Source organism: Protopterus annectens, chromosome 3.part1 (assembly GCF_019279795.1).
Source record: "Protopterus annectens isolate FY-2018-M chromosome 3.part1, PAN1.0, whole genome shotgun sequence".
Lineage (NCBI taxonomy): Eukaryota > Metazoa > Chordata > Ceratodontiformes > Protopteridae > Protopterus > Protopterus annectens.
In genome coordinates, this window is record NC_056732.1 from 1493553992 (window position 1) to 1493572796 (window position 18805).

The 18805-nt window shown below is 41.1% G+C and overlaps 1 protein-coding gene across 1 annotated transcript in view; it reads right to left on the reverse strand.

Moving 5' to 3' along the window:
- DSCC1 (DNA replication and sister chromatid cohesion 1) overlaps positions 1 to 18805 on the reverse strand; it is a 477417-nt gene that overhangs the window by 108360 nt on the left and 350252 nt on the right. The window contains exon 8 of the mRNA XM_044067559.1: positions 1780 to 1937. Within this exon, the coding sequence (XP_043923494.1) occupies positions 1780 to 1937 (158 nt within the window). The remainder of the gene's footprint in view (positions 1 to 1779; positions 1938 to 18805) is intronic.

Consider the following 18805-nt stretch of genomic DNA (forward strand, 5'->3'; position numbering starts at 1 on the left):
TGTGCATTAGTTAATGGGTTGTGCCTTTTGGTTAATTTATTTAATTACTTTAGCTCCGCTTATTTTTTTTATTAAAAGGAGTAGTGCACTGATCAAAACTGGCCTATTACACAGATGGCGCAGGTGAACTACGTCACAAAAGAAACCTGGAGTTTAAATGTAGAGGTTGGAAACTAAACATTATATAGTGCAAAAACCATTGTACAGGGAGTAAACAACAGTAATGCAGTTAATAAAATAACACAGTTAATGGATGTTGTAGTGTTAGTTCTCCCTAAATGTTAAGCATTAATCCCCTTGGAGATAAGCAATGTCCAGGATGATGGAGTACACTGTAGAAGGGAAGGAAGAAACTTCACTGATATGACCCTTTTTAAGGCAGGAGCATTGGGCTTTTTAAACAGTATATTTTAATTGTTGACAACAGGTGGGAAATTAGGTGATATCCTTAAAGAAAGAGGGAAGAGATTACCAAAATATGGAGACTAGAATGGAGAACGCATGTTTTGTCCATTGCGAGTTGGTTGTGTGAGGAGACTGGGAGCTGACTTTGAGTAACTTCTTGTAGAAGCATGCTTTTTCTATTAGTCTGCCTGCTAGACGAAAGAAACTTTGTAAGTGGAGTAATCTGAAGAGTTGGGTTCCCTGGAAGAGGTCAGCTCTATGATTTATTAGAAGCTAGTTTGCTTTGGATAAAGCGAAACAATTATGCTCTTGTGGGGTGGGGGTTGGACACGAAGCAGTAGGTTTTCTTAGGTGTAGTTTCTTGGAGGCTGAAGCAGTGAATGAGAGTCCATATTTCAGATGAGTTAATTGGACACCTTTTCCTATGGCTTTCCTGGCTGGTTTGTTAAGATATGGGGAGATTTTCTTTGCCCAGAAGAGGAGGTAGTTGACTTTTTTTTTCCAGAAGTGTACATGAAAATTGGGGGTTTGGTCTAACCAGGTACAAAGGCATTTGAAATAAGTAGTTGCTTCCATGGTGGACTTCTTTAGGTCAGTTGTGTGGATATTGTTAGAAGCATGGGGCAGCTTTTAGTGGGAGTAGAATGGCTTGATTTTGTTGTTAGAGGGATTACTTATTAATATTTGATTAATAAGCCAATGTGGAGATAGTGAAGTCGTAAATGAAGTTGAGATTGAATGTGTGTGTGGTTGAGGCTGGATTTGTAGAGGACCATGTCACCTGTATATAAAAATCAGTGGAAGGTGATGTAGGTCATAAAAAGAGTTTGTTAATGAAGACAGGGAAAGGGAGCGGGACAAGGATGCAATCCTGGGGTTGACCAGTGAAGTTAGAGACTTTATCTGAAACTGAATATCCTGTTTTTATTGAAAAGTATTGGTTAGAGGGAATTCTCTAACCTATGGTATTGTCTCAGAGCTTATACCTGTTTCTGTTAATTTATCTATGAGCAGGGTGTAGTCAACAAGATCAAAGGTCTTTGTGACGTCAAGGTTGCCTTTGTCATTGTTTAATGGAACTTCATTAGTTAGTGGCCAGGGAGTTATCATGGGACTTCGTCCTGGCCAGAAGATGTTGTCTTAAAGGGGCAGCACTGCTCAAAGTATGCCTGATCAAAATATTTTGCCATACACAAAAGGTAGAAAGTTTGTTTTTCCTTGTAAGACAATCTGTCACTAAAGCCTTTAGACAATGCAAATGTAGTTTGTGGGTATGATGGTAAAATGATTATAAATCTTAACCTAGAACTAAGCAATTTGAAAAGTAAAGTTCTGTGGTGTCAGTGAATAAAGCAACAAAGAAAACTGAAGCACCTTGAGCTGGTCTCGTCTGGTAGTCATTCCTTCAGGTACACTCTGTTGCCATACTTCCTGGAATTCAGACAAATTAAACTTCACTACATTTTGCAAAAGCATCTGTGCAATGGCTCGACACACCTTATCTTCATTCAGTGCAAAATAGATTTCTCCTGCTAAAAAACAAAAACATGCAAAGTTTGTAATTACTTGTGCTTTACAAGAGGAAGTTCAAAATGAAAGGCAGTGCTGACCAAATCAAAGTTTAATCTGCAAGCAATAAAATTGCTTTCCTCTATACCGAAGATCTGATACGATGTACAAATGCACACGTGTTCTATGACTATTTTGCAACAGGCAGAGATGAAACAATATTTTCTGTTTTTCTGTTTCAATACCACCTGCTAGGAGATCTTCAAAGATGTAGCTACACACAACCTCCAATTAGACATAGACATTTATACTGCATCAGTTCTTGCCTACATAAATAAATACTTGGAGGATACAACTACCCTGACAGCCATCACTGTTAAGAGCTAATCAGAAGCTCACCAGGAATGTCTATGAGCTACTGAGGGAAAGAAATACAGCCTTCAAGGCAAATGACAAAAAAAAAAGTTAAAAGTGGCCAGGTCAAATCTGAAAAAGGGCATCAAAGAGGCAAAACGGGAGTATGGAAGGAAAATTCAGATCTGCTTCCAAGACACGAGGGAAGCCTATGGCAGGGAATACAGCAGCTCGCGGACTAAGACCAAAACACCCCGATGTGATGACAGCTTGGAATTCTTAAATGAACTGAACTCCTTCTTTGGCAGATTTGAGAACACCACCACCGCACCTTCTAAAACAAACACTGATAAAGAGGAGAGAGTGCTCACCTTAAACTCCAAAGAGGTGAGACTTCAGCTTAAGATGATGAATCCTAGGAAGGCTGCTGGACCAGACAATACAACTGGCAGGGTGTTCAAGGGGTGTGCTGATCAGTTATGTCTGGTACTGACAGATATCGTCAACTCATCCCTTGCTATGGAGAAAGTTCCCTCGTGTTTCAAGGAAACAAGTATTGCCCCACTTCCGAATGAAACCCAACCCTACCTGCCTTAACCTCAAACGTCATGAAGTGCTTTGAGAGGATTGTGAAGAAACATCTATATGCGATTCTGCCCAAGTCCTTCGATCAACTCCAGTTTGCATACCAGGCAAATAGATCGACTGCAGATGCTATATCATTCACACTACACCTTGCACTAAAACACCTAGAAGGGAGGAACAACTATGTAAGGCTGCTGTACACAGACTTCAGTTCTGCATTCAACACTGTGATACTGATGCAAATGGTGGGTAAGTTTGTGAAACTCGGGATAAACAAGCACCTATGTAACTGCATTCTTGACTTTCTGATTGGTACACCCCAGTGGGCATGCGCTGGAAATACCACCTCTCAACACATAGTCCTGAACACTGGTGTTCCCCAAGGTTGTGTGCTCAGCCCCTTACTCTTCACCATCTTCACCCATGACTATACTGCAAAACATAAGTCAAACCATATTATAAAATTTGTGGATGATACCACAGTCGTGGGTCTTATTAGTGGCATGAATGAACATAACTACAAGGATGAGGTGAACACTGATTGCCTGGTGTTGGTAACCTGAATGTTAATAAGACCAAAGAAATAAATAGGTACTTCAGGAGAAAGGTGACAGTTCACCAACCACTCACCATCAAAGGGGAGGTAGTAGAGAAAGTCAAAACAACCAAGCTCCTGCGCCTTCACATCTCTGATGACCTCTCCTGGGCTGCTAATGCCAACCATATAGTCAAGAAGGCTCAACAGAGGCTTCACCTCCTGAGAAAACTCAAAAAGGCCAGGTTCCCACTGTCTGCTCTTACCACTTTTTACAGGGGAGCTATCGAGAGCATCCTCACTAACAATTTCATAGCATGGTTCAGTAAAGTACAGTTGTGCACACTTACCATAAATGTAGATGTTCAAGTGTATTCACTTTTGCAGTCATCACATTTGGGTTATCTGCTTGCAGTAGCCCTCAGTCGGCCTGATTAACAAAGTCTTGGGTCCTGCATCGGTTGCTATCTCTTCTTCCGTGACGTCAGGTAGTCAGGGGTATAAAACAAGCAGCTGACGCCATTACATCAGTTTTTCTTGCCCCAGATGTCAGGTGCCCCCTTAATGGAAAGCAATAAAATATATATACAAGGTTATACCTCCAATAAAAAAGCAAATACACCAAAAAGCTTTTAAGCATAGTAAAGGAGAGTAGAGGTATAGCCAAAAAAAATAAAAAATCAGGGGGCTGGAGGGAGGGTAACCAGGACTGCAACAGTGAATACACTCGAACATCTACATTTATGGTAAGTTTACACAACTGTACTATGTTCTTCATGTTTCACTGTTGCAGTCATCACATTTTGGTAGATTCCCAAAGCTAAGGATGGGAGGAGGAATTTATATAGCATTAGGACCAGCTATAAGGCCCTGTAAGACTGCAGTGGCAAAGTCAGCTCTGGATTTAGAGAAATTGGCAAATGGTAATGCTTGGTGAAAGTATGTACAGAACTCCAGGTAGCAGCGTCTAGGTTGTCCCTAGTAGGGACACCTCTGAGTAAGGCTGTAGAGGTAGATGCAGCCCTGTTTGAATGGGTTCTGATCCCTTATGGGATAGGTTTTCCATGGTGCTTACAGCAGAAATTAATGCAATGGCCTATCCATTTAGAAATGGTTTGATTTGAAAATAGCCTTCCCCTCTGCCCCTGCAGCAAATGCCACCAGCAGCTGTTCAGATTTCCTTTGAGGTTTAATCCTGTCCAAGTAAAATCTAAGTTGTCTGTGCACATCTAAGGAGTGCAGTATCCATTCCCCTTTGTTTTGTGGATTAGGAAAGAAGGTTGGCAAATGAATGGACTGATTAAGAGCCACACTGAATACCACTTTGGGCATGAATGAGGGATTGGTTCTGAGGGGCACCCTGTCCGCATGAAAGATGATGAAAGGCTCCACTACCATAAGGGTCTGTAATTCGGATACCCTTCTTGCTGAAGTGATTGCGAAGGCTGTCTTCCAAGAAAGGAATTTTAAATCTGCACTAGCAGCTGGCTCGAAAGGAGGAAGAGTGAGTTTCTCCAATACAAAGTTAAGGTCCCAGGCTGGAGTTGGGGCTCTCCTGGGTGGTCTTAAATTTTTGGCCCCTCTGAGGAACTGCTTGAGCAGTGGATGAGAGACGAGGGGAGGTTCTGTGTTATAATGAGCTGAAATGGCTGAGGCGTGAATTTTGATGGAGGAAAAAGAAAGGCCCTTGTGAAGCATCTCAGTTAAGTATTGTAGAATCTGAGGTAAGTTGGGCACTGCTGTGCTTATCCCTTGAGACTGGTTCCAGGCACAGAATATTTTCCATTTTTCAGATTAAGATTTTCTAGTACTGGGCCTCCTTGCCTCTAAAATTATATTCCTCACTGGTTTACTGAGGGATGGTAATGGAGAGATTAGGTAATTAGCCAGGCTGCTAGGTTCAGGGTTTGAAGCTGAGGGTGCAGAATCTGGTTCTCCTGCTGAGACAACAGGGTAGGGGTCTGAGGCAGGTGCCATGGGGCCAACAGTGACACACTGTGCAAGAGGGGGTACCAGTGCTGGCGTGGCCATTCTGGTAAAATCAATATCGTCCTTGGTTTGTTCTGCTTGATCTTTAGTAGTACTTTGGAGAGGAGAGGCAGAGGAGGAAAGGCATAAACTGATAGGTTTTTCCAGCTGAAGGACAGAGCATCCACTTTCCAAGCTTGTTTGTGGGGAGTCTTTGTGCAAAATTTGTGTAATTGGTAGTTCTGGGGGGAGGCAAACAGGTCTATATCTGGGCTCCCCATTTGTTTGTCAACATGTTGAAAGTCTTTGGTTCCAGTTTCCAATCGTGTGGGTCCATGAGGTTTCTGCTTAGTCCATCTGCCAGTGTATTTAGTTTTCCTGGCAGGAATTGAGCTTGTAGAGGTACTTGGTAGCTCAAGGCTGTGTTCTACAGTGACATGGCTAGTCTGCAGAGGGGGTAAGAATGGGTACCCCCCCCCCTTGCTTGTTTATGTACCATATAACAGTGGTGTTGTCCGTCTTTGCCATTAATTGTCCTGGAAGAATGTGGTCCTTGAAGGCTGTCAGAGCATTCTGTACAGCTAACATTTCTTTTTGATTGATATGCAGGTGCATTTAACTTGGGTTCCGTTTGCCCTGAATGCACTTCCCTGCCAGTTGAGCCCCCCATGCATAGTCTGATGCGTCTGTTGTTAGGGTTTGGGCGGCAGGGGGTAGAGTGAATGGTAGTCCCTTGTTTTGGTGGCAGGCCTCTGCCCACCAAAGGAACTCTAACCGTAGGCAAGGTATGATAGGAATTATTGCTTCTAGATCCTAAGAATGTTGACACCATAGGCTTTTTAGATACCACTGTAGTTTCCTCATATGCAGTCTTGCATATGGAGTTAGAAGAATGCAGGAGGCCATGAACCCCAAGGATTGCAGTATTTGCCTTGCAAATAGGGTTTTTGTGGCCACTAGTTTGAAGTAGGTTGTCAAATGAATTTGTTTCTCTGGCGTTAGGAAAGCCATCTGGGAAGCTGTATTCAAGCTTGCTCCCAGGAATGTAATTTGTTGACAGGGTACCAGGTGTGATTTCTTTTCATTTATGGTGTACCTTAGACAAGTTAGTACCCCTTGTACAAAAGCCAGATGATTCAAAAGTATGTCCTGGCTTTCTGCCTGAATTAGACAATCGTCCAGGTATGGGTATATTTGAATATTTTTTGCCTGCAAAATGCAATGACTGGAGCTAGGCACTTTGTGAATACTCTGGGCGCAGTAGATAAGCCAAAGGGCAGTGCAGAGAACTGATAGTGCATGTAGCCTGCTTTGAAGCGTAGGTATCTTCTGCAAGATTCCCCGATTGGGATGTGCAGGTATGCTTCTTTTAAATCAAGTGTTGCCAACAAGGCATCTTTGACTAGCATAGAAAGCAACTGGTGAAGAGTTAGCATCTTGAATTTGGAATCACCAAAAAGGTGTTTAAAGTAGGCAGGTCCAGGATAGGACGCCATGAGTTGTCTTTTCTGGGTACCAGGAAAAGTCTTGATTAGAAACCTTGTCCTTTTTCCTCTTCTGGTACAGTTTGAATAGGCTTTATGCTTAAGAGAGAGAGAGAGTGCTTGCTTTTGAGCCTCTGCCCACTGATTTGCGGGTAGATCTGGCTAACCGTTTGGGGTTGATAACGTGTGGAAGTGAAATTTATATCCTTGGAAACTATATTTAAAACCCATTTGTCCTGGGTAATGAGTTTCCAGTTTTTTGCATGCAGAGCAATCTTTCCCCCCAAAGGGGCAGTCAGTTGAGAAGTGCTTGGAAGTTTTAAAGTTAAGTCATTGAGACAGTTTACCATAGGGGGGAGTTTTACTACTTCCAGATTTGGAAGTGGGCCCCCCCACTGCTTAGTCCTGTGCGTACCCCGGGACTGAAGCCTAGGTGTTCTGCTGAATCTGGGTTTGGACTGAGAGGGCCTGGAAGAGGCAGGAAAGGACCAATTCTTAGAGGGCTAATGCCTACTATATCTTGGAGGTTGTACTTGTAAGAAATCTTTAACAGTTTGCATAGATTTAGCTTTTTCCTCCATCTTTTTAAGAACTTCTTCTGCCTTGTTGCCAAACAGGCGGTCTTGATTTAAGGTGCATCCAGTAATTTAGCTTTAACATGATCTGGCAAGGATTGCTCCTTAAGCCAAGCATGCCTTTTAAGTACAGACCCAGTGGCAGCAGTCCTGCAAGATGCCTCTAGTGAATCAAAACCACATTGCAAAGTATGTTTTCCAACCTGTTCAGCAGAATGCATTAAATCCTGTAAATCCTTATTTTCAGCACAATCAGAAATCAACATAATTTTCTGTTTAAGCAATCCAATAATATGCTGCTGATACTTTAACATATGAAACTGGCAGTTTAAGGCCCTGATGGCCAAGGTTGCAGAAGTGCATACCTTCTTACCCCATTTATCCAGCGCCCTGGAATCTCTATCAGAGGGGGTAGGATTTTTGGCTGTAGTAGCTCTAATGCCCTTGGGTCCCTGTGAAATGGTCTCAGGATCCGCAGTAGGATTTTTGAAAAGGAACTTGTGAAAGTCAGGAACACTGTAATATCTATCAGGTTTTCTGGGAGCAGGAGGTAAAGAGTCAGGGGCCAAGCTAGATTCCAAAAAGGCATCATCAACAATGTCTAATACAGGAGGGATAGCTAAAGGAGTAAGAAATCCCTAAGCCTCTTTTTAGAATCAGAGAAATCCTGACTTTCCCAACGAAAATGCTCCCTAAGCATATGCAAGTTTCACAAGAGAGAAATCCTCTGGGGAGGGGAAGCAGAGGGAATAGAGTCCTCAGCATCAGAATCTTCATAGGTAGATAAGGATAAATCCTGGTCATCAGGGGAAACAGAAATTTCAGAATCCTGGTCAGAAGTATCATAAGCAAACTCAGTCCTAGGTCTCTTAGAGGGGGAAGGTTGGCTTCCCTTGATTAAAGTAATATGGTCTTCAGCCATTCTTATCATTTGTTTTTTAGGTATAGAGGCCTGACCATGCGGTCTGGGCATCGGTTTTCTAGGCATGGTTTGAGATTTAAGCCTTGAAGAAGAAGATGGCATTGGTTTGATATGCAAGTCAGTAGGCCTGAATACACCCTCGGAAGCCGGTGCCTGCACAGCGGCTCCGGATCCATCCACGGTAGAAACATCTGCAGGTTCCACAGTTGAAGCATCTTGCGGCATACCGAACTCTGAATGGGTCTCAGTAGAGGCCTGCGAATCTGAAGTAGCGGGTATCAGGGACTGCGAAAGCGCCTCAGTGAGTATCAGCAAACTGGCGACTGGCTTTGGAGAAGCATCGTCAGCAGCTTTGGACCTAGGCAGCCTGTCTCTGTCTTTATCTTTGTGTTTTTTTGGATGTCGGTAGTCGGATGGCTTACCGAAGACATATCTGGATAATTGAACCGAGCACCAAAATATTTAGAAACGAAAATATACCGACGATGGATAATTCATTGTTTAAATAAGGCACAAAACCGACAGCGAGGTACATCGTGGTCAGGGCCTAGGCAAGGAATACAGTACGAATGAAAATCTTTATGAGGTATTTGCTTTCCACAAGAAATGCAATTATTTACTTTTACTAACATTGGTTTAGAGCAAGAAAAAGTTTCCCCAACGGGGTACTTGGCTTTTAGTTGAAGACTTCGGTTTTGAAACTCGAAAACGAAAATTTCAGGAGTTGGCCGACCGGCACTTGCGAACTGCTTCTACTTCGGGTACCGCACAGCAAGAAAGACTGATGTAATGGCGTTGGCTGCATGTTTTATACCCCTGACTACCTGATGTCATGGAAGAAGAGACAGCAACTGACGCAGGACCCAAGACTTTGTTAATCAGGCTGACTGAGGGCTGCTGCAAGCAGATAACCCAAATGTGATGACTGCAACAGTGAAACACGAAGAACATCTGCAGTTGCTGAGAAGAAGAAACTACATAGGGTGGTGAGGGTGGCTGAGAAAATCTTGGGCACAAACCTTCCTTTTATTTAGGAGCTTTTCTTTACAAAAGCAAGAAAGAGAACATATAAAATACTTGCTGATTCGACACATCCGGCCCACAACTGGTTCTCACAACTTGTGTCTGGAAGGAGGTACCACAGCTTCCACTGTAGGACTACCAGATTCAGGAACAATTTGTATCCTACAGCTGTGAGACTTATTAATACAGACACCAACCATAATACCCGATACATTGAAGCCTCTTTTTTCATTTAATCCTGCTGCCCTGAGCAATTACCACATGCATTACTATTATGTAATATGATGGCTTAACAAGTGCAATATGGTAATTAAACAGCTGCTATTCACTAGTCTCTATTCTCTGTCTTAACAGTGTAGGGGTTTGGTGGTAGGTATTTACCTAGTACTTATCATTGGATAATGCATATTGAATGTGTTTATGTAATGTGAACTACCTCTTGCATGTCATAAGTGTCATTTTCTTTTTTATGTTATTCTTTGATACCGCTGTATCTGTTATTTGCACTGCATTTCGCTCGTGAGCTGACATTTGTAATTTTGTTTACGCTGCAGTTGTGTGGTCCTAAATGACAATAAAGTTTATTTGAATCTTTTGAATTTATGGGGTGTGCTGGCATCATTCTGATTCTGTATAACAGCCTAACAGCAGAAAAGTAAACATTACAGTTAAAAGACACCACACAGTAATCCATAAGTATATGAAATGTATGTATTCCAAACTGGCGAAAAACGCCGAAGACAAGTTTGAAAAACTGCCGGTTTAATTAAACACTCAAAATAAAAACACGATTTTCGTCCCACATGAATGTAGGACTTCTTCAAAATTCAATAATGAATTTTTGAAGAAGTCCTACATTCAGGTGGGACAAAAACGTGTTTTTATTTGAGCATTTAATTAAACTGGCAGTTTTTCAAACTTGTCTTCGGCGTTTTTCATCAGTTTGGTGTACGTTTGGGTTGTTTGTTCGAAATGTATGTATTCCTTTACTTCTTAGACCCATAGTGTATTTTTTAGGAGGCGAGTTACAAAGAAACACAAACAATAAAATGTGAAAAACTGCTTGTTTGGGAAAAATAAACTCTGAACCAAATGTCTTTGGCCAGTTATAAATATAAAACTTCATAGAATGAGCGATTATTAACTTGTATTCCTGAATTTTCTGATGCTATTTTTTAAGATACTCTATAAATTCATAACTCATATGTTTACTCAGCATCTCCAAATGACACACCTCCTTTTTAAGATAAACCTCTTTCTCTTCTCTTTTATCATGATGGCTATGTTGTCCACATTATCCCAGAAAGTGAATGGCCTTATATGTACAGATAAAAAGGAAAGAATTATATTAAGAAATGCAGAGTGCAAATAGCAATGCTGCATGAGAAACTTTTGGATAGAAACGAGCATGTGAATTTGACAGAGTATTTCAGAACGGACAGTCAACAGATTACTGGGGACAGAGGAAAAGGGGAAGAATTATACTAATTGTTAGATGGGCACCAATAGTGATGGATGAGGAAAAAAGACAGAAATGGTAGATTTGTGGTAGTAAGGGGCTGCTGGCAAGGAAGGAGGATTACAATGGCATGTATTTATATTCCACCAAAAACTGCCGTTATGAAGCTTAAGAAAGTTGATCTATTTATTCAAACATTTTCAGTAGGGAATATCATTTATTGGTGGGGAGTGGAATATGCATTGGGGGACCCAGAAGGGATAATACAACAAAAGATGGTAGATTTTTGAAGACATTTATGAAAATATTTGATAAGGAAAATGTGAATTCTTTAGTAGGAACTTGGTCAGAATTTACACATTTCCCAAGGTACGATAACTGGGCTAGACTAGATAGAAATTATATTTCAAACGAACATGTACATTTAATTGCAAACCTCAATGCACATCAATAACTATTTCTCATCATCCACCAATAAAACTATGATAAAATGCAGGGTAATAAAGGAAAATAAGACACTAGTGCTTTCCCACCTAACTGCGAAAAAGAGGAATTTAAGGAATGGGTAGTGGAAATTAGAGTTATTACGGACGAAATAAATATGTTCAGAAGTTCTAGCTAGTGGCTGAGATAAAATGAAAATGGGAGTTTTAGTTTTTAGGGTCAAAATAAAAAAGAGAAAGAGATATGGCTAAGACGCAACAGACATTACTTAGAGAGGCTGACAAAGATGAAGTATCGCAGAATAAGGGGAATCTCACAGAACAAAAAGGAGGAGCAAATGCACAGTGCTAAAGAGAAAATAAGGGAGTATCTGCACAATATGCAAGAATTTAGAAAAAATGCAGTTAAGCAACTATTTTTTGATAACCCCAGAGCACAAAAACTTGTAGCACAATGACTTAGGCAAGTAGCTAACCTTAGGGAACCTGTAACAAGAAAAATAACCAGAGATCCTCTAGAGGCATTCCAGAAATTTTCTAAAAATTTGTATAAACCAGAGAAATAGAGTACAAATGGAGATATTTATGGAAGAATTAATTATGCCAAGGTTAGAGGTAAAAAAACAGTGATGTGTAACCAATCTTCAGGAAAGTCTCCAGGAACAGATGGTATTCCTGTGGAAGGTTGGAAATTAGGAGAAGAGCTAAAGATCTGGAAAATTTTGTCTAAGAGTATTTTAATGGGAAGGAAGCACCAACATCTTGGAAGAAAGCTACGGTGGCTGTGTTACCTAAATATGCCAAAGACCCTTCAGACACAGTTTTATATAGACCCATTTCAATTTTAAACCACAATTATAAAGTGTTGGTTCACAGGTTAGTACCAGGCTAACTGCCCTTGTGGGCCATTTTAAGCCTAACCAATTACCCCAGGTGACAATCAAACCCAATATACTATGTTTGTAAGGTAAACACCTTAACCATTATGCCAATCTCCCACTGTTTATGTCTATACTAGCTAAAAGAATGGCAAAGGTGTTGCCAAAATTTATAGATATAGTTCACTGTGGTTGTGGAGGGGTGGCAAACATTTGACAACACTAACAGAACGATGATCCAGACAGAAGCAGAACTTAAGAAAATATCTCTGTTGTTGGTGGGTCTAGATGCAGAGAAAGCATTTGACAGAGTACGCTGGGAATTTATGAGTAGGGCAATGGAAGCATTTGCATTCCCTGATACAACGCTGCTGTTGTTTTTTGGCTTTTCCCGGTTAGGGGTCGCCACAGTGGAACTCCGGTCAGCTAATGATTGGCAGTAGATTTTCATGGTGCCGAGTTGCTAGCTCGACACCCAACCTTCAACGAAGGCACGCCTATTCACGCATGTCTTTCGGAATGCCACTCGACCCGTGGGGAGGACATGCAAACTCCACACAGAAGTTACTCCCCGCACACTAGCTAAGAATCGAACGGGAGAACCTCTTGCTGTGAGGCAACAATGCTACCGCTGCACCACCACAGATTTTTATACAACAATAATGCTAATTAGGATATGTGAAGGCTCAGAGGCAAGAATTAAAGTAGGAGGGTTCCTCTCAGATAAGCTGTGTTTGAACAGAGGAACCAGGTAGTGTGGTGTCCTCTTTCTCTTTTATTTGCTTTATAGTTAGAGTAATTGGCAATGAAAATAAGGGACTCAGAATTACAAGGAGAATTACAAGGATATAATTGATATGGTAATTAAAAAAAGATGGCCTTATTTGCAGATATTATTTTGTACTGGATAAATCCAGAAAAGGACATCTCAGTGTTACAGAACATTTTCAGACAGTTTCAAGTCTTTTCAGGATATAAAATTAATGAAGATACACAAAGGGTATAGCCGTAAATTATGTACTCACGCATGAGTTGGTTCAGCAATGCCCATATTTATGAGGACAGCATAAAATGAAGTATTTAAAAGTAGGGATTAAAAAGCCTTTTGTTATGGCAGCTAAGAATATGTGGGGAGAGACTAAAAGAAAGATAATACAAAAACTGAAAAATTGGAAACTCATGGATATTTAAGATACAAGTAGTGAAAATGTTTTTAGTCCCTTTAGTCTTGGATATGGGTCACCAGTCCACAGGACATCAAAAGCAGATGGAAGAAGTACTTCCAACAGCTTCTAAATGAAGAAAACCACATAGAAGCTGTACTGCCCTGACACAGTCTATGATGAGAGAAGAGGAGCCCGCCATAGAAATAAGAATAGCACTAAGGAAATTGAAGTCAGGGAAAGTAGCAGGCTCAGATAAGATCACAGCAGACATGATAAAAAGATGCTGGGTGAGATAGAGGAGAAACGTCTCCTGAAGTTGCTCACAGCAGAGTGGAGAGAAAGGCATATCCCAGAGCATACTCATGCCACTGTACAAGAACAAAGGGAGACATCCATAACTGTGGGAAGTACAGAGGTATCAAACTCCTGTCACATTGCATGAAAATTCTGGAGAGGGTGACTGACCGCAGAGTAGTAGAAATTAAGATGGGAGATGAGCAGTTCGGATTCAGATCAGTATGCAGCACAACTGACCCATTGTTTGCAGTGAGACAGATAGTTGAGAAGAAGCTAGAGATGAGGAAAGAGTCCAACTGGGCATTCCTAGATTTGGAGAAAGAATATGACAAGGTCCCAAGAAAGCTGATTTGGGAAGTACTGCAGGGTCCCAGAAACATTGGTAGAATTAGTGCAGTCTATTGTACAAGGACGCAATGACTCAAGTACGAAGTGCTTGGTCTCACAGAGGGATTCCTAGTGGGAGTGGGTTTACACAAAGGTTCAGCTCTGAGCCCACTGCTGTTCATACTGGTGATGGACAACTTCAGCAAACAGATAGAGGGGACAGAAAGTATGCAGAAGATGTGTTATTACAGGCAGACTCTGAGCAAGAACGTCAATAAATGACAGGGAAATGGAATGCAAAACTGAAGGCACACGGGATGAAACTAAGTACAGATAAGGCATGGTAATGTCAGCAAACTGGAGAAATTAGAAGAAGCTGAAAAGTGAAATAGAAGAGAAGATAGTGGAACAGGTTACTAGCTCAAAGATCTGAGAGGAGTGGTTGAGGAGAAGAGAAGTCTCAATGAAGAGGTCAAAGCTAGAATCAGAGTGGCATCAGCCAACTAGTATAGTGTGTCAGGTGTAGTGTATGACAGATGAATGCCAAAGAAACTGAAAAGTAAGGTGTACAAAACAGTGGTGTGACCAGTGCTAATGTATGATACAGAAAGCTGGGCAATAAAGGCAGAGCAGATGAGGAAGTTAGAGGTGATGGAAATGAAGTGCCTGAGACATTGTGGGACAGACAAATAAACAAGGACATAACAGCAGAAGCCAGTGTAGCTCCAGTTGCAGAAGAGATCACAGAGAACAGATTACAGTGGTTCAGGCACATGTACAGAAAAGCAGAAGACAATCTGATGAAGAAGATTTGGGACAGACATGAAGAAGGTAAGAGGAAATGACAGTGTCCAGCAAAGAGGTGGCTGGATTGTGTAAGACAAGATTTGTGACAGTCGGACATTAGTGTCGAAAAGACCTGGAGCATAGCACTGAATCAAAAGAGATGAGGGCAGTTAACAAGGTATCCCAACCCCATGTAGAAAATGGGAAAAGGGGGGCTGCTGCTGATGATGTTAATGATGACAGGTCAGGTGTACTTTTATTAATCTGAAGAGAAGTTACGAACAATAATTAATAAAGAATTTAAGGAATTTATCTGGGAGGGAAGGAGTGGGATAAGTTCATTCTTCCAGTAGAGCAAGGTGGTTTAGGTTTACCTGATTTGAATGGATATTTTAGAGCTGCACAGTTGGCTCATATACATAACATAAGCAGAAGATTATAATTCAAAGTGGAAAGGGATGATGTTGAAACAAGGGAGAAGTTCAAAAAATAGAGACTGGGATTTTGGATGCAGACCCTTAATGAAAACAATAACAACCATACAGAATATTATATTCATAAATTTGCAGAAAGCATTCTAAGAACAAAGCCCATATGAGAATGGAGTAAGGAGACTTTGCCAACGGGGATGACTGCAAGTAGGGGTACAGAAAATAGGCAAGATGGGGGCTGGAATTTACTGCAGAAACCCGGCAAAGGAACCAAGATACTGGGAGCAAATAACTCAAGCAGGAAAGATAATACAGAGGGATGAAAACAAGAAGACATTTGGATTGCAGGCTAGAGACTGTCTTCCTTATCCGGGCTTGATCTCAGAGTACAGGAAAGGAAAGAAACAGGGGAATTTTAAGTGAAAGACCTGCTCTAGTACAGTTTTTAGTTGAATGTAGAACAGAAGCAGTTGTTAAAAAAGGGATAATTAGTATGGCATATAAAATATTGCACAATAACTATAAGAATCAGAGGAAGTTAGAAAGATGGGGAAACAAGACTGGAAAAGCAATTTACAGGAAAACAATGGAAAGACATATGTATGTCTCCAAGTATGCAACAAAGTCCAGAAGGTTTAGGATCTTTGCTTGGAAGTGTTTGTATAGTTATTTTTAGAACCCAAGTAGACTTCAGAGAATTTATCCTGAGGTAGACAGCAAATGTTGGAGGTGTGATGGAGACGAAAGAGGTAGCTGGGAACATATGTTTTGGGAGTATAATAAGTTGTCAGGTTTTTAAAGATTCTCGAGTCTACAGAGTACCCTCAGAAATAAGCAAATGGCTGTAAGCAAGGAAATGATTCTTTTGAGCTGGGATACAGGACCTGAAATGTCTAGACACAGTAACGCCTTATTAACTTTAAGTTTAATTTTATTGGCTGCCAAAACGTAATCACTAGAAAATAGAAATCAAAGTCTGCACCAACTGTATTTCAGGTATTGCAAGAGTGAGAAAAGCAGCAAATTACATAGAAGTAAATGGAAATTGCGGAAACAATTCATGCATAATAATGTTCAGGAAGAGGAGGAGTGAGGTTTAAGGGAAAGCATGAATTCAGAATTTTTTTGTAATGTTGGACTGATAGTAGCAAAGTAAATATATGTGATGTATATTGTACTTAAATGGAAAAAGGTTAAAATAGTTTTACTTTTCTGTCAATGAAAGTTCGCCTGTGCCTTAAGTGATAATTTAATAAAGGAGTTTAAAAAAAATAAAAAGCTAGTTATCTCATCATGAATAATCCATTGTAATATCGCTTCCAAAGTACAGTCTTGTACATGTTTCATAAGACTGTAGGCATTCAATGAACTCTCTAAATTCAGGGTTCTGCAAATAGAATAGGTTCAACTTCTATACAGAAGACATCTGCCCTTATCTCTGCCTCCGTGGCTACAAATGTACTCAGGGTCAGGCTTATACTCAATTAATAGTGAATTAATACTGCACTGAGACTTTAGCATGGCAGAACTATCCAACAGAAGACCAGATGCAATTTAGTAAACATATGGTGCAAACCCTACATGGTGGATAAATAGCCTTCTGCATATCAAATAAATTATATCGACTCAACTATCTTTTCTAGTAAATTCTACAAGGTGAGTGCCTGTTGAATATGGAACAATACATTTTAAAACTAGATCCATCATAAAATTAAAGTCACCAAACCAGAAAAAGGCTCTGTCTACCTCCTGTGAATCCATCCCAAAATGTTTTAAGGGACTGAATTGTAACAGAGATGGAAAATATGCAAAAGCCAATATATAAAATACCATCTGTATAGCACAGCAACTCTTTGTACCACTTACAGTCAAGTGTGGTATGTACAAGAGCTGGTTTGTTACAGAAGCCACTGTTCCCTAACTGTCAGGAGGTAAAAAAAGTGGTTAACAATATGTATCCCTCAATCTAGAAGCAAGCCCTTCATCCTTAGTTCCCAGTCCTTCTCCCTTTATTTACCTCTATCTATCTCTGTAGCCTAACTTCTCCGAGGAACCTCTTCCCCTCTGAATGCACCTCCCTCCTTTTACCACTAGGTGGCAGCATATTCCCGATAAAAGGAATTGCAATATTTCCCTTTTCCCTGCTCTACTTACTTTCTGCCCAAAAATGCCTCAGCCCTACACTCAAAGATTTAGTTACTTACATTCAGAGAGTTCTTTAATTACCAAACATAACATCCTTGATTTTAACTGTAAACCAAAGTTTAAAACATTTACCTGCACCCTGCAGTAATTCTCCTTATCCAGCCTCAGGTCCCTGATGTTTTTTGGCCCTTTTCCCGCCTCTCTGGCTCTTCCTGCTCCGTTCGCCCTGCAGGCTCACTCCACTCCCCTACCCTGCCCCCAATTCTCACCCGCCCCAGTACCTCTACCTTTATACCCCCTATCAGTCCCTCCCCCTCCTCCAACCAATCCTAACTCTCCTTTTCCCCTCCCCTTCCTCCTTTAACCACTCCCCCATTACTAACACCCCATCACCTCTCTTTTCTATTTTCCTCTAACTGACCTCTAGTACCATGCTCTCCCTTCCTCCCAAGGTCCCTCTCCTCTCTTCCTTCCTTTTCCTTCTAATATCTCTATACCAAATCACTTGCTATACTCATGTCCATTTACTCCCCCCTCCTCTTACTCCCCAACACCACATTACCTCCCATTACCACATCTCAGCTTCTTTAGTTCCCTCCTACCCAATCCTCCTCCTGAAAGTAAAACTTTTTCCAAGCTCAGATAAAAACCTTAAATATAAACCACACATCTACCAGCCTCCTCTATCTAAATACAAAACTAATAAACACCTCCTCCATCCCACATTCATTCACTTGGCTGAAGATATTCACCCCAATCCAGGTCCTAATTTCCCTCCTACAACTCCCTAGCACCAACAAGAAATCCAGTAATAAAAACCTCAAATTCCTCACCATCAACAGCCAAAGCTTAAAAAATAAACTATCCCCCTTCCATGCCTGGCTCAACCATAACTCTCCTGATATAGCAGCTATCTCTGAAACCTGGCTAAAACCTCACATTAATGACTCTGAGTTCCTACCCACAGGATTCCATTCTCTCCGATCTGACCAACCTAATGGAAGAGGTGGTGGTGTTGCTCTAATATACTCCAACCTCTTGTCCATTACTCCTTACCCTAACCCCATCCCCCATCCCTTCTTTCAATAATGCTGAACTTGTAATTGGCTTACTAAAAACGAACAACCATAAAAGTATCTGCATCATTTGTCTCTATATCCCTCCAGGCAACAATACCAATACATTGGAAGACATCCTCTCCTGGACTTCCTCCAATATTAAGCTAGAAACCTTCATTTTGGGTGATGTAAATATTGATTGGGGGAAAATCTCTAACTCAAATCCCACGATAACTATCAACCTATTTAACTTCTCCCAACTTACTAACTCCATTACTAGACCTAACAAAGCTAATCCCCCTGGCTCCATACTTGACTGGATCCTGGTATCTCATCCAAACAAAGTTATAAAATCTGGTGTCACTCCTGACCCTTTAGGAGACCACCTCCCTGCCTTCTCCATTCGAGCTACTCCCACCTCCCCACACTCTCACAACACTCACACTCGAAACCTA